Here is a 23,901-nt window from a genome sequence, read left to right as displayed (position 1 = left end):
TCAGCATCTTCTCGTCCTCCTCTGTGGCTCAAAGTAAAACTCTCCAGCGAAACGTAAAGCATCCACCACAGCCGCCGCCGCCGCCGTCTCCACCTCCACCATGTGAGCAACAATTAAACTTAAACTCTCCTCCTCTCCGTCAGCGTCTCCCCTGGAACTTCTGTCCTCCTCCTCCTCCTCCCTCCGCCTCTCCCGCCGTGCTACCCTAGTGCTAACGATGCTGCCTTTTCATTAGACAGCCCCTGCTAATTAATCTCCATAGAGGTAGAGTGACAGACTTCCCCCAACACACACACACACACGCCGAGATATATGCAAACACACACTCCTCTTCTTTCCTCTCTCTCTCTCTCACTCCCTCGTCCCGAGTGGCGTTGGCAGCCCATTTCATGCTTTATCACGTCTTTTAATTGACAAACAAGCTGCTCTTTTCTCTTAGGCTGAGGTCTATATCACCCCCTCGCTCAGATGCACACACACACACACACACACACAAACGAGGAGCCAAGAAAACTAGTTATCTTTTCAGATTTTGGATAAAAACACACACACACACAAATAAGTAAATGCATCCCTGCTGACATATGGCCCATGTGACTGTCACACAGTTTTCTACTCTTTGACACATTGTTTCTGCGCGCACACACACACAAACACACACACACACACGTCACATGTGCACTTAGGTTGAAAAATAAAGGTTCCCATCACTCTTGGCACTTTTCTTAATCTTTTTTTTTTTTTTTTTAAACCTCCGCTATGGTTCGCTCATCTGCTACAGGGCGAGATCAATACCGATCACAGCTGACTTATTGATTTGGAGGGATCGCGTGACACCTTTGCCTTCACGACGCCCGTGGAAAATACAATGTTTCTGGAAGGTCTACGAGTGATCTGGTTCTTGTGAAGGCCTCGCTCACACAGCTACTTTAACTAGATACTAAATGCAAAAAAAGAATATTATGATGGTTAAAAGTTTTTCCTCTGGTGTTGCTCTTAATGTGTGCAATGAGATTAAATATCTCAGACAGTGTATAGCAGACGATCTATCAGATGTTTCACAGACAGCACGAGCATAGTTTAGTCATACGCCGCCCACCTGTGGCAACATGCAAAGGCTCAATGTGGCCGATAACGATGGTATGAAAATGCTTCTTAAACTTCCTTGATGGTGCAGTGCAGAATGTTTGTAGCTGCTCTTTTCAGCTGCGACGTATTTACCGTTTTTATTTATTGTGCATTATGTCTCTCTTTATCTAATGTGCTATGGACCTTTATATATCTGAAGTAAACTGCATGAAGCATGAGAAGAGAGTGAGGTGACCTGATGTGATCAGTGGTTCCAGTCTAAACTCACTGAACTCCGCTTTCTTTTTATTTAATTGCACGTCCCGTGTAAGTGGACCCCACTCTGTAAAGTGAATAATAAAAGTCACGTCCGGTTAATAAATTATCGGTTAAGGGTTTAAAATGTTTCTTTTCTCTGCGCTGAGGTTCTGCATGAAAAAGATTTAAGAAGTACCACTGGCTGTAAGTGGGGCAGGGTGAGTGTGCTGCTGGCTTAGTCGCCCCCTCTACCTCCACCACCACCTCCACCTCCTCCATGTTCTTTTACATTTCTCTGCTTTTAATTGGGACTCTGAGCAGAACTACTTCGCCCGCTGGGATTTCCCTAAATTTGACACAGGTTAAACTGTAGGAACTTAAAACAAGAACTATTTTTCGGACAGTGTTTGGATCCTTTGCTGTGCTACACATGATTTATCATGGATGAACTTTAGTGTTATGACCTGTGTTAATGTTCTGTGCGTTAGGATTTCATTCTTTGTTTCAGGCTGAAACATTACAGTTCATCGACTCCACAGTTACATGTTTTTTGGTTTTGGTATCTTTCTGCTTTATCTGCACGGAGCCGGTCTCTGGGTTCAGAAGTGAGCCCTTGTTAGACGCTGAACTGACTTCTCAGTTCTTCATCAGCTCACTACTTCATTGTTTTTGAGATAATCCTGGGTGGAGACACTGGTGCTTTGGGTGGCTGCTGTACAGTAATGTTGGCCTCGATTGGCTGATGGTGCTGTGCAGAAGACTGTTTCAAATTTCTTTTTATGTAGAGAGAACATAAAGTGTGTTGTTTGTTCTTAAATCCAGAGGCCTTTAAGCTTTCTGTATCCTCAGTACCGTGAGGTTGGCACATGTAGAACTTTGTGAGGAGCTTCGGGACATTTCTACTTGAGGATCAGTTGTTGGAAGTTACCTCTAGTTATGAAAGTGAAATCAAAAGCATTGACGAGAGACTTAAAGAAAGCATTAAAGAATCTCTGAGGGTTATTTTGACGGAACAATGGGTATTTTCTGGTGAGACGGAAACTGAGTGAGCAGAAGTGTCTTAGTTGAGCACGAGAGGGGTATTTTGTTTGTTTGGCACTTTTACAAAGCTCAGATTATGATGTTAAAACCAAAGTACAAGGACCTTTTATCAACCTCTAGGACAAGGTCTTTTATATACTCCTGAAAACAACATAACAGTGTGTATCAGTGCTCATGTTAAAGTGCCGACACTCACCGTGATGTGATACTGTCTCCAGATCTCTGGACAGTCCTGAGGAGAGAATAAAAAGCTCATTAAATACACAGACGTGAACGTTCATAGAGCACGTAACATAAAAAAGCTGATTGGAGTGTGTGTTTAGCTGTGAGTGGGTTATTAAAGACACAACAGGGATGAAACATTCGCTGATGGTGACTACAGAGGACTGAGAGGGCCAAAAGGAAACTGAAAAACAGACCACGGTGTCGTCTGATTGCCTGTTCGTCCTCTCTCTGAACCTTTATCACCCTGTTTCCCCTTCCGTGTGTCTCTCCGCAGTCAGTCAAACAGTCAGTAAGTAAGGCAGTCAGTCGTTTTGTCCCGGTGTGGCTAAAGCATTATCTCCGGGGCTTCGCCACGCTGTTCCTTAAGCGTTCCGACATCCTTTCCCAACCGCCGCTACTTCCCACTGGGAAATTGAAAATGCCGCAGTCGCCGCAGGCAACAAGATTTATCTACTTACACACCTACTGAGTGAGGGAGGCAGAGACAGACAGAGAGGAGGAGAGGGAGATCTGAGCGTGCTCTCCGAAGGAGGTTTGAGTTTTCTCTTGCATACGCTAAACAAGTTCTTATACAAATTTGCATGATATGCAAATTCTTTGTCACATTTAAAAAAAATAAAAAATAAAGTGTCTGGCCCACAGTGCTCGTTTAAAACCCCCTGACCTTTAAAAGCAGCTCTCTGAAGAACGCTCGCCACTTTTTCTGGCTTAATCTGAGCTGTTTAGATTTGAATACGGAGGTGGGCAAATGTGAATTTCGATAGCTGTATCCTCCTCCACCTCTCATCCAGCTTTCTTTTCTTCCAACAAACCCCCCCACCCACCCACCAACCAGCCAACCAGCCAACCAACCACCACCACACCCACGCTCCCTCCCGTTTTTTGCTCTCTCTCCCTCCAGACCGCCGGGGTAGTGTGTTGTTGTCGAGGGCGACAGGCGAGGCGAGCGACACACTCGCGCTCCGTCAACCGTCTGTCTTTAATGAGAGACACAGAAAGGCCCAGGGGACAGAGACCTGACTCTCTTTCTCTCTCAAACACTCCGCACTAACACGTACGGTATAATTTGTGAGTGTGAGGGCGAGGGAAAAGAAAGAAAGTTAAGCGTTCCAGGAAAAAGAAGGGGGGTAATTAGAATAGCACGCAACTTTGCAGCCTTTTGTTTGCCGTCAGAGAAACGATATGCAAAAGAGAGACGACGACGACGACGGAGGAGATGAAGATCCGGAGGAAGAAAGAACGAACGAACGAGAGAGAGAGGGTGAGAAAGAGAGGAAAAGATGGCCGGTGTGTGTGTCCTGGTCTCCCCTCTCCCTCTGGTGTTCACCAGGTTACTCATCCATTACACAGAGCACAGTACATGACTGACTGGCAGAGAGAGAGAGAGGGTTAGAGAGAGAGAGAGAGAGAGAGAGAGAGAGAGAGAGAGAGAGAGAGAGAGAGAGAGAGCACACAGGGTTTTCCATTCTATGGCATTAGTGTAAATGGGCAAGGTAATGAACGTTGTGGTGGGATAATTGTCATTGATGGTCATTAGATTCACCCTTCAGTGCCAACGTACACACACACACACACACACACACACACACGAGCCCACAGCTGGAATATGCAGCATGGCAGAGACATAACTAAGCTGTAATTGCTGAAGTGTATCAATTAATGTGAACAGCAGCGTGTGCTGACCCCTGGTCACTCATTATTACTGAGTGTGGTGGGGAGGGGGTGGATACAGTACACGTCTGTCATAAAGGTGGATGCTGCTTCATCGTGTTTACAATAAGCATTGAAGCCCTACACACACACACACACACACACACACACAATCTGTATGTTTGCTCATACAGTGTCATGAAACTGAATTCATTTATTTATTCCTGCAATACTTCATTACCTTATTTTACCACATGCAGTATATTTGTTTGATATGTGGCTTCGTTATGTCTCTGGTTGCACTGTGTCAAACAGACCGTATGGCCAAAGGTAAGTGGACATTTTGGTCTCCGGGTTGTTCTACGTGGTTACTTCAAACTTTGGAGTTTGGTGTTGAGGAACTGGACATCGTGGCTGTGAAATTAAGTCAATGCGTCCACTTGAGGCTGGCTCCAGAAGTGAGTCAGTCTCCATAAGTCCCCATGTTCAAATGTCCAACTTCACAGCAATAATAAAAATGTTTACAGCCTGGTACAAAAAACAGTTTTGGTCTCTGTAGCTAATTTCCCCGTTCATGACAACTGTACTGAGGGTGAATTTATATACAACTCACCTGTTCAGATTATATTAAGGCTTAAAGTTATGCAGGATTAAGAGCGTGGACGCTTTGATTTGACAGGTGGGTGTTGAGCACCCAGGTGTCATTCAACCTACCTGAGCTCTGTCCACGATACACATTTCTGAACTAGCGGGGAGGGGGACTGAGAGGCTGGACTGCCTATGGGTGACGTCACAGAGACTACATCCATGTTTCATACAGTCTTTGGCCCTGTGGTGCTGACCGTAACCTGCCCAACACCTTTGGGATGAACTGGGTCAGTCACACTGGACTCGATGATTGTTGAGTCACATTCACAGGAGGTCAGATAAGTGGAAACAATGTTGCTCAGAGTGAACCACACAAGAGGTTGCGTTCGTTCTGGGAATGGGACTCGACAACCGACTACCTTACTCACTTATGACTGACCCCAAGCTTAACACCAAACATCAGAGCCCAATCAGGATCCAAAATCTCACTGAAAGTCTTCCCAGACAAAGAATACAGAGAATATGGTTCTGATGATTGGGTGTCCACATACTTTTGGCCATTTTGTGTGGAAATTAAGTCAGGCTTTACTTCTACGTGCAGTCGTCGGACTCAAATGTTAATTTGATTCCAAACTAATAAATCCGGATGGTGTACTCACGTCAAAGAAGTGTCCCGTCATGCTGCAGCGGTGACACTGTTTGTGCCAGTACGCTCGCTCGCTGCACGACTCGTAGAGGTGCCCGGGCAGGCCGCAGTTGTTGCAGTGCTTATATGGACAGTGACTGACCATGTGGCCCGGGGTGCCGCAAAGGAAGCAGGGCGACAGCTTCTGCAGACACACACATCACAGAGTTTTACGTACTTGTACTCATCAGTGTGTATAAGCTGAGACGTGTTGCTGTGCACTGAGTGGAACTGACTTTGGGCTCTGGGCAGTTCTTGGAGAGATGTCCGTGCCTGTTGCAGTTTCTACACTGGACGCTCTTGTCGGTGTAGTATCTGTTTGACATCCGCTGCACCGTTATCCTGGCACCCTTGTCTTTGTTGTAGATCTGAGCCTGAAAAACACACACACACACACCGCATCGTTTACACCTTAATGGTGGCGGGACAACACTATTTTGCATGTGCAGCACCATCTAACGAGTCAAATATTATAACACGTCCAGCACAGTGCTCTGGCTTAAATCTGTATATAGGAGCAGTCCTAATAAAGCAAATATCTGCACTGTGCATAATTATAATATATATATTTTGCCACCTACCTCCTTGTCCTTATCAGAAACCACCCAGCTGGTCCTTCCTTCTTCTTCTCCTCCATCTGGTAAGACAAAAAAAAAAAAGCATTTTTTTTAAATTACTAATGTACAGAACCTTATTTTTAATAGTACTCGAGTATGATCGCAGTCTTACAGGCAGATGTTATAGTTATTAGTTATTATTATAGTTAGTTTTCTGTTGTTTTTATGTTTGGCGAGACGCAACAGGAAATGTTTACACTGATACCCATCGACCACAAACAAATTAGGTATCGAGAACTCTTTCTGTTAACAAGAATTGAGGATGTTGCTCCGAAATATGCTGCTGTGCATCCATCTATCTATCTATCTATCTATCTATCTATCTATCTATCATATGGTTACACATACGTCAATTCATGGGAACTAAAGCTAAACTCAGATATGTGGCTAACAGTTACTTTCAGCTGCTCTTTTTTTTTTTTTTTACTCCAACAACATGACAGGATTCAATAAGAACCAGAACTGAAGAATTCTAGACAATATCCAACCCTATTAAGAGCTATAATCCCAGAGGAGTAAGTTTAGCTTCCTGTAAGAGAAGGACACACACACACACACACACACACACACACACACACACACACACAGAAACTGACACAGTGGCAGCCCAGCACATCTGTATGAGAGTGGCACTAACAGAGCCCTGAGGGAGACCACTGTATTCTCCTCAGGCCCATAGAAGTGTAACTGACATCCAGAAATCTTAACGTACACACACACACACACACACACACACACACACACACACACAGACGAACACACACACACGTACGTGTACTCAGCATAAATTATGTGCTGATAGCAACGACCCACAGAGGCTCACATGCTTTCACAAACACACACAGACACGCCCACGCATCGACCCCCACGATTAGCCGGTTGACAGTCTTTAGCCTTTGGACAAACATGCAGCCTTGAGCCATAATCAAATATTACAGTCTCTCTCTCTTTCTTTCTCAGACTCTCTCTATCTGGACCCTTATCGCAATTCTGCTCAGCCCTCCTTCCTTTGCTTTCGCTCTCTCTCTCTTTCCCCCCTCTCTCCTCTCCGGGTGTGTGCGGTTGCAGAGGGAGGTTATCACCTCTCCTCCCTGTCAAACAAATTAAAATGGCTGCTGTTTGGATGGGGCTTCTTTCTGCCACGACCTTCACCTCCAAACACACACACACACACACACACACACACACACACACACACACACACACACACACACACACACACACACACCTGTGTCGTCATCAAAGCAGAAGCTTGCGATTCAGATTTACAGGATTTCAACATCATTCGAGCGTCCACTCTGGATTGATGACTTTAAATATTCTTTAGACGGGGGTCTAGCTTGGATCGGAGGCGCTCGTGTAACATATATATTTTAGAGATACACACAGCAGTGATCATGCAGCATGTACAAGCCTGTTTTTGTCATTTCTGAACGGAAAGCTAGGCTGTAACATCAGTATCCACACACAATCAGTCCACAAAGACACAATGCATGGCACTGATCTCAAAGAAAATTTAATTTATAAGCATGTGACTGTGTTTTCTTTTTTCTCGTATCAAGTTGAAGCAGTCACATTTACCTCTAGATCTAGTAGTAATCCAGTAAAATCAAATACAAAGTAACTAATCGAAACATCTACAAGATAAAAGCTGCTTTAAAAAAAGGGCAACAAAAGATCCATCCTCAAACATTCAAAGCTTCTGTTAAGGACTGAAACTAAAGATGATGTTCCTTATTCTTTTCTACTGATCCGTCGATGACTGATTAATCGACGGGTCCACCACAGATTTACAGAGCTGGAGGCGACATCTAAAAATGTCTCGTTTTGTCTGACCAGCTGGCAAAAAAACTGAAGATTTACAATGATCTGAAACAGAGAGAAGCGGTAAATCCTGAAATGTTCAAGTCATTTAAAATAAACTGGAAGTAGCAGCAACCATGCAGGGCTTTTATAAAGACGGGTTGATCCTGTTTTAAGAGGAACGGTGTCATAGTAATGTTTTATTTGGATGGTTCTCTCATTTTAGTAGTAACAGTAGTAGAGTTTAAACTGGTACAGCTGTTTTAGGGCAGAACATTCTTCAACATCTTTGTGTAACAGGCTCAAATAGATCGTGATGAACTATAGTTGTGCTTGATAAGTTTCCGTTTTCTATGCATTGACTCAAAAATTCATCAACAAATCTTTCATCGCTCATCAAAGACCATTTAAAGGAGTCATGAATCACAAACTAGTGACAATCCTCCAGTGACGGTGGATGTGTTAAAATGTTGTTGGTGAGTTTAGTTTATCCTGATCAGCTTCCATCAGAGGCTGCGAATCTTCCCGAGGGTTCACGCGATACAGTTGTCCCTCACTATAACGCGGTTCACCTTTCGCGGTCTCGCTGTTTCGTGGATTTTTTTTAGTGTAATTTTGCATGCTTTCTTTTACAGCGTACTGTACAGTATGAACGCGTCGGCGTCCTGATTGGCTAAGGGAGTACTGTACAAAATGCGGCGCCAGGACAAAGAGGCACCGTCAGAGGAACTGTGAAATACGCGCGAGTTACTGGTAATAATTTAATGTGTCAAACCTCGTAGACTGATCATTAAAATTCAATTTGTTAAAAATGTTTGGGCTTGAAAACAGGTTTCGATCTTTGGTTTCATTTACTAATACAGTATTGTACTTATTTTTGTTAAATCTGCGAAAGTTTGAACTTTGAGAGTTTAAATAAGAGAGAAATGTGAGAAAATGTTAATGCCTGTCTGAGAAAAGTGTATAAAAGTGTGTGGTTAGGCCGTAAAACCCCTAACCACCTTTTCTGTAAAAAATAAAGCTGATTACTTTGTGGATTTCGTCTATTGCGGGTTATTTTTAGAACGTATCCCCCGTGATAAACGAGGGACCACTGTAAATATATAATTTAACAAACAGCAGCGTCTACTAGAAACGCGCTGTGTGTTCGCACAGCGTTTGGTGTCGTTAGACTTTGTGTATCGAGGTGAACCTCACCTACTGTGTGAACAGACTGGGGGGCCCTCTGTGTGACGTGTGTGTGCGACCGTGTTCGCGTAAGTCGGTGTTACACAACAGACAGCGGCCGATCAATGGGCAGCTTTGAAAAAAAAAAAAAAAAAAAGGGCAGGGGTGAAAGGTGTGTGTGTGTGTGTGTGCGGAGAAGTGCGTCTGAGTGCGTCTGAGTGTGTGTGTATGTGAGAGTAGGCGTTAGTGACTCAACGAAAGTCATTCCCAAAGCGTCTCCCGGGGGGACTCCCCAAATAAAGAGCAGGAAGCTTTCCCTTAATCTAAGGGCCCCCCATCTCACCAACACACACACGGATAAAGGGTGAAGCTCTTTGTCACGGCCGAGGAATCAAACACATGGGTGGGGGGGTGGTGGTGGTGGAAGAGAGGATGGAGGAGGAGGTGTGTGTGTGTGTGTGTGTGAGGGGGAGCTGTTGTCTGTACACTGGGTGAAAATATGCTAATCAACCTTGAGGCCCTGTTCAAAACCAAACCATCAGAGCTGCTCACTCGCTCGCTCGCTGGCTTCATCGTGGCCCAACTGATCTGAAGGAGTCTGGAGCCGAATAAGCAGATGGCAGCGGCTTCACCGAGCAGCTGAACAGACTCAAGAGAGAGAGAGGCCTCCGCCATGTTGACTGCAACAATTTCAACCGATCTAACGGCGTCTCCGCGACTCCGATGATCCTAAAAAGAGACGCCTCGGCACGAGATCAGGGTCTGCGAGGTGTCTCCACACATTTCAACACACACAGAGAGAGAGAAAATCGAGAGAGTTCTGCTGGTTTCTTTTTATTCTCCGGGACGACTCGTACATTATCACATCACTCCGTCGTCGGGGGAGATTCGACACAATGGCGTGGAAGAGAGAGAGAGAGAGAGGGGGGAGACGGAACAAGAGAGGGAGGGAAGGATCAGGGGAGAGGAGGCGACAGATGCTACCTGTCTGTCTCATAGGTAGCCTGATTACTAGAAGATGAGGAGGAGAGGGGAGGAGGCCAGTTCATCAGAGCCGGCAGAACAGAACAAAACACAGAAATCGCATGTGTGTGTGTGTGTGTGTGTGTTTGGGGTGTGTGTGAATGCTCCAAATCTGTCCTTTCTACCAGTGAGAACGGAGCAGAAGTGTACGTGTGGCTAATGAACCATGAACACCCGGCTCTCCTGGGGTGACACACACTAACACACACACACTAACACACACACACAAAAGGGAATATAAGACGACCCATGAGCGGCGTCCTCCTCGCGGGACGACGGTCCAGGCAGGGTGGTTTGAGTCTGATAACCCAAGGACGAGACTGAGAACGTCAACACACGCACAGCCACGTCTTTCTGTCCTGACAGTCACCCTCAACCATTAACGAGTTTCCTACAGTGTGTGTGTGTGTGTGTGTGTGTGTGTCATCTACAAGCTGTTCCCTCCTCTGTCCCGGCGACATCAAAGTCTTGGACTGGCCTGCTTTGCCCCTGTCCCGACACTTAAACAGGCATCCCAAGCCAGCCCGCCCCATTGTACCACACTGTTGCCCGGGCCCATTAACACACACACACACACACACACACACACACACAGAAAATGGGAGTGAAAGAGAGGCCTTGCCCCCCAAATGGAGGTTATGTTTGATACTGAAGCGACAGGGCCGGATTAGCAACACTATACATGACAATGGTGAGGGTGGGCGGGAGTGTGCAGCCTGTGTGTGTGTGTGTGTGTGTGTGTGTGTGTGTGTGTGTACGAGAAAGTGCTTCCTTTGTGACATCACCCTTGCCCTACAGCCTTGCCCTCTGCGAGGTTAAACACACCAAAAAGGTTGGCTAAGTCAGACGCACACACACACGAACCCTGTAGCTTTTTTCCGAGGCTCTTTTGTGCGACGGAAAAGTCTGGCCGAGGGTGTAAGACACAATAAGCAAAGAGAGCAAGGAGAACAAGTGAGATCAACAAGAACAGTGAGAGGAGGAGGTGGAGGAGGAGGAAGTGGAGGTGCATGGGTATGGAGCATGGAGCACATTACAACACAACAAAAGAGGAGCTGAGCTCAGTATGGAGAGTACAGGACAGTGAGGAGCGTCCAGGTAAAGGATGAAGATATGCAGAAGAAGAAAGAGACACACATACATGTGTGTGTGTGTGTGTGTGTGTGTAGATATTTGCCATGCAGGGAATAGATCAATAGCTGTACGGGCTGATTATAGATTAAAAGCTGCAGATTTAATTTTGGCCCTTTCTTTGCCACTGATCTCTCTGTTAGACAGACGGCGAGATCAGGATGCACGGCGTGAACTAAAACACCAGCCGACACTCTGCTTCATTCATGAGATGGATACATACATTTAAACATGGTGCAGTGTAGATACTGAGCTGGGTACTCTCAGCCTCATTTTAACGAGGTAGATAAACTCAGTTTACTTTAGTTCAACGTCCACTACGCCTCTTTTTTTAAAGGCTTGGCGATACAGACATGAACTTCTTAAAAGGCGTCAAACATTTACTGCACAACTTACAAAAGTTTAGTTTCATGTCAACTGAGAGATTTCAGCTCTGTGCCGTCATCTCGTTGGCAACGTCTGAATGAGAATCTGATGGCATTGTTTGCTGATGTTGCCAGGCAACTGTCAATCAAATCTGTATTAAAGTGTAGTGAAACCGAGACGAGAACCGGGCCTGTACCTGCATATTTAAGACTGAACCCAACTGGTGCCGACAGATTTGAGTTCATTTCATCCATTGCTGATGTGACCTCACCAGGATAATGCAACACATTGACCTGCTGGACATCAGGTATGTTGTTGCAATGCAAGGACGCACAAAGGTTTGTAGTTTATATTATTTATTTGACATTAAAGATCCAGTGTGTGCAGGATTTAGTGGCACCTCGCAGTTCAGACTCCTAAATCTGACCCACTGGACCTTTAGGAAGCCCAGTTTACCACATTTAGGGGTAATCATCTCAAAATATGAATGTTTTTGTTACTTCTGAATGAGCCTTTATCATCTACAGACACCACGGGTCATTAGACCTGTTGATTCATTACATGTATGAGGTTAGTGATGTGATGTCTGACCAGACACTTCCAAAATTCGCCTAAAATGTACACATTTTTGCTTTAAAGACAACTATGACTGTCTAGATTACTAATGTATTGGGTATCACCTTATAGGAAATTTTGTCAGCTTTCATGTGGTACCTCTTATAATGCTCTATGGCTAATGGTAGTGAAGTTTTGAGGCAAAATGTGGCAAAATGTCAGGCGTTTTTGACAAAAATAAACATTGAAACTTCATGGCCCATGAGGCAGGCATTCCCATGGTCCAAAATAATTTGATATCTGGTCATTCCACAGCTTGGAGAATGGGAATCAGAGCAATTGGCTTTAAAATAACAGAAAAAGGTTTTTTTGAACAGGTCTAACGGGTCATCTTTCATGATGTTGAACCGCCACGTAGCCCGGAACGGACCAACGAAACACTGGCTTCAGATCGGGAGTTACGCGGCCACCGCAGTTTCTCCTTCATGCCTTTCAACAGGAGGGCGAGTAGATCTGCAACTACAGGGAATAAACTCCACTCCACCTTTGAATCGCATAAAAGATGTCAAGTAAAGGAACCATCCTGGTGGTAGTCAATAGTCGAACATAGTCAAAGCTTTACACAAGGCCGGGCATGACTACATCTGGCTGGGCAGCAGAGCTCCTTCTGGCCAAGCTCTCTAGAAATCGAGCTTGATCACAGTCCAACAATCTTCCCTGAACACAACAGACTGGCGTACACTATATATCTTTAAAAAGGAGATCTGAAAAGACGCGTCATGATCAGTTCTTTTACAGATTTCTGCCACTGCGTCTTGGTGAAAAGGCGAAACACGAGCAGATGCCATCACCCTGGTCCCTGTTGAATCTGCCTCGTGTTCGGCCATCACATATTTCATCGCAGCCCGTCTGATTATCCCTCCCTCCCTCCTCCCCCTCCAACCCCCGTGCATGACAAGCCGAGCCTTCACCCCCTGCCAGCCCCGTGCCACCTCCTCCCTTCCTCCTCTCGCCCCCTTCCACACCATGTTGGCAGCCGGGGCAGGGCAGGTGGCCAAACCTGTCAGTCAAAGCACCGTCGCCACGCGGCAATACCACAGACACCAATTACCACACAGCAGGGGCGCGGCCTGGCAACCGCATGGCAACCACATGGTCCAATCAGGGTACACAACAACAGGGACCAGAGAAGGCCAAGAAAAGTGAGCGAGCGAGTCTGTTTGTGTGTGTGTGTGTGTGAGGACGGCGGAAACATGTTCAAGTTATCCAGAACCGAGCCCGTGCACGTACGTGAGCTTGACAGGTAGTCATTGTGTCTTTTTAATATCCGTCCGCTGTCCATTTAGCAGAGATTTTCAATTCAAACGCAGGATTTATCTCCATCTATCTGCTGATAATCACACAGTCCTGACTCATGACCAGTTCGTCTGGTCTCACCAATCATGCGTCTATGTTTCAAAAAAGATGAAATTTGATTTTATTTATGCTTGGACGGTTTGTGCCTGTGACATAATCACTCACTTTTAATTACAGTTTTCTACAACATGTGTGTTAAACTTTGAGTACACGATGTTGGGATTTTACCCTGATAATAAAAACGACAGTTTCACGGTTTCATATTGATCAAATGATGACTCAGTAACAGATTACATCAGTGACTCAGAGTTCGACTTTAACAGCTTTAAACCTGGAATTAACCTGGAGTTTATAGAAACTGATTTTTTTTTGGGTGATTTACATAACGGAGCATTGATGTTTTAAAAGGAATGAGAGAGGCTTTCAATCAGGAGATGAAACTGCCAAGACCAATTAGTTTGAACATCTGTCTTTTGTAGAGATACTAGAAGTGACACCCGCACTGTGCTCAATGAAATATATTTATTTTAATTACAGAATTACTTTAATATGCACCTTCTTCTTGTAATCTAAATGATCTGGATCGTGTTGTTTTATATAATCCAGGCTGATTTAGACAGAAGTGTAATTTGAAGCAGATATTAGCTGATAAATGAATTATCGGCAAATCAGTGAAACCCGTCAAACATTATCTTGTTTCTAAGCTTCTAAAATTGTGAAGACTTGCTGGTTTTCTTTGTCTGTTGTGAGCGTAAATAAAATATCTTTGGATTTGGAGCGTTGGTTGAACAAAACAAGTAATGTGATAACATAAGCCTGAGCTTTAGGAGATTAGGATCGACATTTTTTGCAATTTTTTGACATTTTATAGGCCAAAAAACAAAGAAAATAAATGTTTGGGGACATTTTATAGGCCAAAAAACAAAGAAAATAAATGTTTGGGGCGGTCGGTAGCGTAGTGGGTTATGCGGCCGCCCCGTGTGTGGAGGCTACAGTCCTCACTGCAGCTGGCCCCGGTTCGAATCCCGCATTGGACGGCCATTTACTGCGTGTCACTTCCCCTCTCTCTGCCCCCTGCTTCTTGTCTATCTTCAGCTGTCCTATTATTAAAGGCATAAAAGCCCAAAAAAACAATCTTAAAAAAAAAAAAGAAAGAAAATAAATGTTCTCTAATTTAAAGTTTGACCCTTCTACCTGTTAATTAAGACTTTTTACAGGGCACAGTCGCCCACGTGAGACAAAAAGGTTCTATAGCGTTGAATCAATGGCAGCTTGTGTTTTAATCTGGAGTTTTGACTGAGCGCAGTGCGATGACGGGAGTCAACAAGTGTTTTTGTATTTTATGGCTAAAGTCACACTCGTGCACGCGGGCACATAAAAATATCGCTGATAAAATAAAAAAAACTGACCAAATTATTCAGGGAGCTCCCCCTTTTGTCTTCTGCTGGGCGAAACACACAACCAAACACACACCAAACACATCAACACGCGGCGGCTTCTGTAAGGGGGCAAATATATTTTAATAAAACCAGTGAGTTGCAACCTCAATTTCATTTTGATGAATTTCCTCCTGCGGGAGTGAGCCAGCCAGCCAGGCAGTGGGCGGAAAAAGGCGGGAGGAGAGAGGGAAGTGGGCTGACGGGGGGCTGGGAGGCAGATAGAATTTTCGTGATTGTTATTTTTGTTATTATACAGCGAGAGAAAGACGAAGAGGGGAGAGAGAGAGGGAGAGAGAGGGGGGAGATAAACGGCGTTAGTTAATCTGAGGCGTTTTGCGGAGCGCTCCATTATCGGGCAGGTTGGGCACGTCGAGGGGGTTATTTTTCTGAGGGATCTTTGGCCCCGGTAATTAAGCTCCATTCACCAGGCCCTGTTCCCCAAATTAAAAATTTGTCATTAAGTGGAATTTACCATAATGCCTTTTTATCTGCCGGCGCTTCAGCATGCCTGCATGCACGCATGTGTGTGTGTGTGAGTGTGAGCGGAGGGTAGAGGTGAAGGAGGGGCAACAGGAGGAGAGGGCAACCAATAAGGGGTTAGACTGTGGTCACAAGCACATACAAACACACACATGAATGCCCATACACACACACACACACACACACATATACTGAAGAGAAAAGGGCAAATTGAAAAAATGAAATAATCCTGGACAGCAGCAAACGTTTGCATGAGCACACACACACACACACACCCTTCAATCCTTCAAATCCACAGCCTTTGGGGTAATTAAATAATGGTGCTTTAAAGTTTTAATTTAGATTTGGCTTTTTCCTTCCTCCTCCTACTGTGCACACACACACTCACACAGTCAGTCACAGTAGGTTACAGACTTCATCCAGTCGAGATAGCCCTCGTTGGGCAGGGTACATTGGAGGAGCGAGTGAATGATTGAAGAGCAGAATCTGTGTCTCTATAGGCTTTATAAAACAATACAATTATTAGTCTTTAATTAGAGCGGCCCCTCTGTGGGACGGGGGACAGACAAAGAACAATAGAGGATTAGAAGTGGAGCTCCTAATATGGCTCTTTTATCGCTTCGTTCAAACGCATCCAGCTGTCCCTCCTTCACCTGGCGAGGTGGGAAGGCGGCGGCAGATTTGGGACGGAATGGGAATAAAGCAATATTACCTAATGTTATTACCGAGGGACACGACTAAATATTCTTGGTTTACGACAATGAAGCAGTTTGAGTTCAGCAGGGGGCGTTCTCGATCTCTCTCCCCTCGTTTCATGTTGTCGACTCTCTTAAAAAGGCAAATCTTCAATCGGAAACGACCAAAGACGCAAGAAATGGAGCTTATTTTGTAAAATCACCAACCCAAAAAAACATATTTAGCAAAAGCTGAAACCACCAAAATGTTTCTGCTTGATAATCAAGAGGTTATCTGAAGGTTCTGTCATGTGACACATTGATTAATCAATTCAACATTATCATAATTAAGAGGGGGAAGAAAGAGAGGCCTGACGATGTGATCAATACTGTGTGGAAAAAAGTGATGAAATAATAAGACAGCAGCAGGAAACAGATTCCAGGAAATATGTGGTGTGTGTGTGAAGAGAAACTCTGACCTCATGCTGATGAGACAAAGCTGAAATATGTAAAAAATAAATAATAGTCAGATGTCTAAAGGCCAAAAACACAATGGCAATAACAGATAGTGAGTAAAAACCATGAGGTCATATGATGGGGTTGAAACTATGCAGTCATACTGAGTCACTCCGCCTTCGTTTCACATGACTAAATATGAATAATAATAATAAAAATATGTGAGTAGAGAGAAAACAGCAGCCACAGACAGATGTAGCTCTCACTCTGATTCTCCAGATGCCATCAGAGAGTGAGAAGGTGGCGAAATATGGCCTTAAATGAAGAGAGGAGGTGGAGGTGGAGGGGCTGGAGGAAGAAGAGGAAGAGCAAAGGAGGAGGAGGAGAAGGGTGAAAAGGAAGGAGGAGGAAGGAGAGGGGGGGGTGGACAGATGGCAGAGGTTATGCCTGGCTGAAGGGGGCAAGACGGGAGGAGGCTGTTCTGGGTGTTCAGGGTGTGTGTGTGTGTAATTGGAGGAAACACCACCCTTTACCCCCACCTCCACATTCAGAGCTCATCCTTAAGAACCCGCCACCCCCATCACCCTTCCAGGTTTTTTTTTCCCCCCTCTCTCTTTGATTTCTCATGATTCCTCGTTTAAAGACGTCAAACGATGCTTCAAATTAATCAAAATAAATAGTTTTTCACTTTAATATCAAACGCCCCGGCTCTCGGCTCCGACGCTGGGCTGCAGATTGTATTGAAGTGATGAACAAAATAATTAGGTCCTCTCCCTGCATCTGATTGACAGATAAAACCCGGTGAAGGTAAACTACAGATAGAGCCGAACAACAACACGCTGTCAAAGTCTGGAAATGTGTGTGTGTGTCTCCAAAATACAGCGTAGGCAGAGAGAGAAAGAAAGAAAGAGGGAGAGAGAGAGAGATAGGGGGTCTTATTTACTGTCGTTTAATTTGCTCCCCTCTGCTCCGTCCATCCCTTGGTTTTTCTGACAGGTAATAAAAAGCGGGAGCCTTCCTGACAAGCCCATTTGAATTTGGATTGAATAATATAACTGTAGGGTTTCCCACATAGCGCTCTGTCCAAGCGTGCAACGCTGCACAGACACTGGCAGCGCCTCTCTCTGCCTGCCAGGGTGTGTGTGTGTTTCTGTGTGTGTGTGTGTGTGTGTGTGTGTGTGTGTGTGTGTGTGTGTGACAAACACACAGGTTCTTACGTCATTGTAGTTAATGCAACGGTAATAATGAATTCCAGCATCTAGCCACCGTGCCACTCCCATGTGCCAATCTCCAACATCTCTGGCCTGAACCTTCCCCCCTCTGATGCCCAAAGATCCCTTCATCCCACCTCCTTCTTTCTCGTCTTACCTCATCCGCCACTCACACTCCCTCCTTCCTTCCTTCCTTCCTTCCATCCCTCCATCCCCTCCCCTCCTCCTGCTCTCGGTAGCTGCTGCTGAAATCCCATTCCCCGTGGGGCAGGCTAAATTGAATTGGCGTGTTTATATGAACAACAGGGCCGTTGCTTTAATATACCTTAGAGTTTATGCCTAATGCCTCCCCGCTAATACCGCTGGAGCTCGCCGCGGCCTCGCTCGACACACATCGCCTTTATGGAAGTCATAAAAGAGACGGAACGGCGAGGGAGGGAGGATGAAGGAGAGATACTCCGGGAGGGTGCTGGTGTTTGTAAAGGGAAAGAGATGAGGAGCCCCCGTTAATACATCTTAACAAGTTATCCGTTTTTATCACGCCTCTTTAAGATCCTACAGTAGAAACCTGCACACACACACACACACACATTGACACACACACACACACACACACTGACACACATCTCATCCCTCCAGTGTGGAGTGTGAATGAAAAGAAAAGAGGAGAGACAGAAAGGGAGGAAGATTTTTTTTAGATTAGTGAGTAATGCTGAATAAATATCCGGAGATTTGGTTGAGGGAGTCAGTCATGCTCGTCGACTTGCAAACATCCTCCATCTTCTCTCCGTCCCCCCCCTCCCACCTCTTTCTTTCTTCCTTTTCTTTCTCCCCCCACCCCGTCCCCCTTTTTTCTCTCTCTTCTGGCCCTGTGTCAGCCTACAAAAGGCCCACAGTACAAAGGAGAGAAACAGGCCTGAGACACTCAACCCAATTACTATTGATCAGTCTGCACTCAGAGGAGAGAAATGCGCTCACCTGCACGCACGCACACACACACACACACACACACCCACACACACAGCTATACAATCACACACACACAAACACAAATCCGTCTAGATACACAAAGTCCTGTAAGGTCAGGGGCGGTTATTTGTTCGCAGCTGATTCGTAACACTGACAAAAAAAAATAAAAATCATGTCAATGCTTCTTTTTCAAATTTCAAAAAGCTGGAGTAGTTTTTAAATTGTCACTATTTGTGCTATAAACTCAAAGAGTGCAGATAAATCTGACGAGGTTTGGTCAAAGTAGATCTCGTTGCTCCTGAGTGACACAAATGATTTAAACAAAAAGATAAAGACACATCTGACTAGACAAAAATAATGTCTGTCAGCTCTGAATGAGAATATTAAACCAGAACAGTATTATGAGGTTTGCTATTTAAATCGTTCACATTGTTGGAGTATAGTCACATATTTTAAATCCCAAACTCCTCTCAAGTTTTTTTCTTATGTACCAAAAACAAATCTTTTTCAGATTTCTACCATATGTGATATTAGTTCAGAAAGTCTGGGATCAAATCAAAGAAATCGTGTTTTAGTTTGAATCCTTCGAGGCTAAAAAATAGTACTTCTAAAATCTAGGCTCTTTTAATAATATTCTTTATTAGATAGTTAATATGTTTTAATTCAACAACCTGCATTCTCTGCAGGATTATTTCAACCAGTTGGACGGAACAAATGAAATTATAAACAAGCTTCTCGCACAGAAACAGATTTTTGACTTTGTCGAAATTCAAATTTAATCACGGTAAGACTGTTTATAATCTTATCTCTTCTTCAAACTAATGCCACACGTGAAAAACAAATACGATTTTATATATTTTTTAATTCTGTTAGAGGATACATGGAGGTAACATGCAGGATATCATGTGACACTATAAGAGGAGCTGTAGGAGACCCAGCTGATCCACAAAGAGGGTTAAAAAAAAGCTAAATCAGTATGTAATGAGCGTCAAACTCAAACCTTTAAAAGTTTGCAAAGCCCTGCTCGTGGGTGCACACACACACACACACACACACCAAGCCTCACATTAAAGGTGTGATGAACTCTGCGTGCTGTGTGGAAGCCTGCGCTGAAATATCAATGACTAAACTCCCCAACGAGTTGGTAACTATCTCTCCTCCGCTCTGATTTTATCCTCAATAATTAATTTTCTCTCCCAACGCCGACTTCGGCTTTATCGGTCGCTCGCCCGCCAGAATCTCGGCATTCCATTTAACCATAATCCCCCGGATAAAGGGGGCGGCCTAGGTGTGCTAATGCACAGGCATGCGTGCACGCAGGAGCACGTGCACGTGGGGGAAAGACTTAAACTCCACTCACAGACACATAACGTTGGAAACCGGGTACGCAGATGTGCGACCTGTCTTACGAATGCTGGGGCCATTTTTCCAACAAAGGAAACACGCCACTGAGAATCATTTAGACACATCAACTCATCGCTCGGCTGGAAGTCTGAATATGCAGAACGTGGACGCCGTGTTCACTGTTACAGCTGTGTGACCTCTCTAACAGATCCCTGACACGAGCTGGATTAGCACAGGAAAGCCTATAACACAGAGTCCAGACCCTGCCTGCGAGCCCGGCATAGCAACAGCCACGTAACCAGGGCTTGGTCTTGTTGTATGGAAGGATGGTTGGGGATGGGAGTGGAGGAATAAAGAGATGGGATGGATGGATGGATGGAGAGAGGGGTGGAGCTGAAGGGTTCAGGGGAAGAAAGGTGGAGTGCGGGTATGGTAACAGGATGATGTTAAATTTCCGACACACCCTCGGAGACCTTTAGCCTGGGCTCGATTTAGAAATATTGTATTTGGATCTTCTTTTCTCAAATATTCAACTGTTTCTACAGCGTGTATGTGTGGGCGGGTGTGTCATAATCTCATTTAGTGCCTGTTTTTAAAGGGAACGTGGACGAGGGAGCGACATCACGACAGTAAAAACCTCCTGAACGGCCTCCGTTTGAACTTTTTCATTTCGATTTCAAGCGACGCACCGGCTGAAAATATCCTTAAATTAGAAAAAGTGAGTAAAAAGTTAAAAATAAAAAAAAAAGAGCCTCAATACTGATAAGTCCGATCAGGTACGAGCACCATCTACGTGATTCTTTTAAGATGAATTACCCTTTTCAGATATTTTACAGCCCTATCGTCCGCCAGCGTTCTGTTAAGCTGGCATTTGCCTCCCGTGATGACTGCTTTAAGTCTTCAGCGTGTGCCTAAACTCTGGTATTTAAAAAGGGGGTCTATTAACTGGCGAGCTCTCGGATACTAATGGGACTCCTAATTAGCGCTTTATCGAAGACAGGTGTGATGGAAAGGTCAAGCGGTTGAACGCTTAAACGCGTCGTAAACATATAGCGCGTGGAAGGACGGCGTGTGAAAGAAGAAGAGACGACAAAGAGGAAAAGGAAGAGACGAAAGGGAAAGTGAGCGAGAGAGACAGAAAGAGAAAGAGAAGGAGGACGAAGGGAAGGGAAGGGGTTAGGATTGACTGAAATATGTTGAGTGCCAGGCCGGGCCAGACCAGGCCCAGCTGGTCTCTGTCTGACGAGTGCCTTAATTAAGAGACGTGGGGAGAAGCCTTGGAATGGCCACATACACACTGCCAGGAGCCTCTGGAGAGGAAACTGCTAAACAGGCACACTTGTGTGTGTGTGTGTGTGTGTGTGTGGTACACTGCCAAGAATCACACACACACACACACACACACACACACACACACACACACACACACACACACACACACACGCACGGTCATCCTCTGGGACCTTGTGAAAAACATTGCCCAGCTATTATTAGGCAACCCTTTGCATACCGGAGCAAAGTGTACTAACCCTAAATGTGTGTGTGTGTGTGTGTGTGTTTGAGAGTCTCCCTCTTTATCCTGTTGACTGTTCAACTGAACTTCTGAGTCCAAAAACAGCTCTGCCCGGCGTCGATGCCCACAGAAGAAGAGCTAACGGACGGACGGATGGACGGACGAGGGGGTGATTTTGTGGATCCATGACTGCCTTTTTTTTTTTTTTTTTACACCTCACCCTGCCCGCTCTTCTTCCTGCTCCTCATCCAAAAATCGTATTAATATTAATACACATCCCTCCCTCCCTCCACCCCTCTTCCAAAAAAAAAAATATCACCACCCTAGGCTACCAGTTAATAAAGCCCTCTCGACGACCCCTCCCATCCCTTACAAAAAAAAAAGGAAAGACAATAAGAGGAAAGTTCTTCGGCCAAATAAAAGAACAGAAATTAATACAGTCCCACGGGAGCCCCCCTCTGTCCCTCTGTCACCCCCCACAATAATTTGATTTCCTATTAAGTGATTGCTTAATTATAATGATTATTATTGGTAATTGTAATTGACATTTTTTTTTCTCCCTCCTCCACCTTCATCTCCATCCCCTTTCCCTCCTGACCTTCTCGGGCGGTGACACGAGGGAGAGGGGAAGAAGAGGAAGGGTGGAGTGAATCAGACTTAAAAAACTGAATGGCACTTTAACAACGTGACATTTAAAAATAAATAAATAAATAAATAAAACTCCTTATAGTCTCACGCTGGCCCGCCTGAACAGAACACACAATGTGGGATTAAGGTGTTGGAGGCTTGGAAGTTTTATTTAATCATACATGAGAGAGTGTGTGTGTGTGTGTGTGTGTGTGTGTGTGTGTGTGTGTGTGTGTGTGTGTGTGTGTTCGTCTAGATGTCTCATCCTGTAGCTTCAGGGCACAATGTCTGCTGCAGGTCTCCTTAGAAAAGAGATTCTTGCTCTCAATGGGATATCCTGGTTAAATAAAGGTTAAAGAAAGACAGGCAGGGATTCCCTATTCAAACCCCACCCGCCCCACCCCGTCCTCCACACACACACACACACACATTAAACTACAGTAGGGACCCTCTGGTCTCCGGTTTATTACACCTTCCTCCAGGCTACAGTTACTGAAAACGGGAGGTTTTATGTTTTTGCTATCAAGAAAAAAAAACCCTCACATTCATTTTGACACCTTCTGCAGTGAGTCTGACGTTTAAAAAAATAAATAAAATCAAACCACAGTTCCACACACACACACACACACACACACACACACACACACACACACACACACACACACACACGGGCACCGTGTTGAAAAACTATTTCATTTAACGTCACATTCTTTCTCTATTCGGAACTAAAGATGGTGAAACTTCGTTCCAGTGGGCCAGGGCACGGTTATTGGGCTCACCTCAGGCGTGGTGAGGCCAACACCGGCTGGCACACACATGCACACACACACACACACACACACCTTCACACTCCAACACACACACACACAACATCCAAGCTTGCTTCACACCTTCACTTTCACTCAAAAAGAAATCTCTCATTCCCACGACGCAAAAATATCAAACGACTCCTAATAAACAAAAAAGGGTCGACTCAAACATCTAAATGCCATCTGTCCACAGAAGTGTGTGCGCGTGTGTGTGTGTGTGTGTGGGTTAAGTCGAAATGTTTTCTACTAGATTGTATTTAAATGATGCCCCCTTTTACTTACTGTGTGAAGAACAAACAGCCGCATTAATACAAATGAGCACCTGCAGCCGCAACCGCAGATGTCTGTGGGTGTTTTTTAGTCAAAGTTTCCAAGAATAAAAAATAGAGAAATTTTCATAGATTATTTTGACAAAGACGACTTTCAGACAGGATGGCTCGTCCCTCGCAGATGCTGATAAACGTGGTATAAATAAACTCGTATCAGCAAACGAAAGAAAAAGACGCTCGGCCGCGGCTGAAATTAGAGAACGTCTGCAGTGACGAAGAGTTGGTTTATTAATCTGAGTGTGAAGGAGAAGTCAACCATTGCAGATTATTTTAATTAATAATGTATACAATTTTTGCTGTCACAAAATTCAAACTGCACCGACTTAAAGCTTCAAATGTGGCCGACATGAAGTCTGAAAGATGAACGTCGGTTTCGTTTAACTTGTGTTAACTTTGTGTTTTTTTGTGTGGAGCCACGTCAGGTGTAAGGTCGACACACGCCAGGCTGACAAACGCCGCTGGATGTCGACGTGTGTGTGTGCGTTTGCAAACAGACAAAGTTAGAGCCGCTCTGAGA

General features: G+C 44.8%; 1 protein-coding gene across 2 annotated transcripts in view; it reads right to left on the bottom strand.

Moving 5' to 3' along the window:
* Nucleotides 1-23,901, bottom strand: part of zcchc7 (zinc finger, CCHC domain containing 7) — a 97,670-nt gene that overhangs the window by 13,892 nt on the left and 59,877 nt on the right. For both annotated transcript variants that reach the window (XM_027282684.1, XM_019275143.2), the window contains 4 exons: nucleotides 6,097-6,152; nucleotides 5,752-5,889; nucleotides 5,490-5,660; nucleotides 2,564-2,599 (listed from right to left, as the gene is read on the bottom strand). In XM_027282684.1, coding sequence (XP_027138485.1) covers nucleotides 2,564-2,599; nucleotides 5,490-5,660; nucleotides 5,752-5,889; nucleotides 6,097-6,152 — 401 coding nt within the window. The remainder of the gene's footprint in view (nucleotides 1-2,563; nucleotides 2,600-5,489; nucleotides 5,661-5,751; nucleotides 5,890-6,096; nucleotides 6,153-23,901) is intronic.

Source organism: Larimichthys crocea, chromosome X, assembly GCF_000972845.2.
Source record: "Larimichthys crocea isolate SSNF chromosome X, L_crocea_2.0, whole genome shotgun sequence".
Classification (NCBI taxonomy): domain Eukaryota; kingdom Metazoa; phylum Chordata; class Actinopteri; family Sciaenidae; genus Larimichthys; species Larimichthys crocea.
The sequence above is the reverse complement of the archived record's forward strand: the minus strand, read 5'-3'. Positions and strand labels throughout refer to the sequence as shown.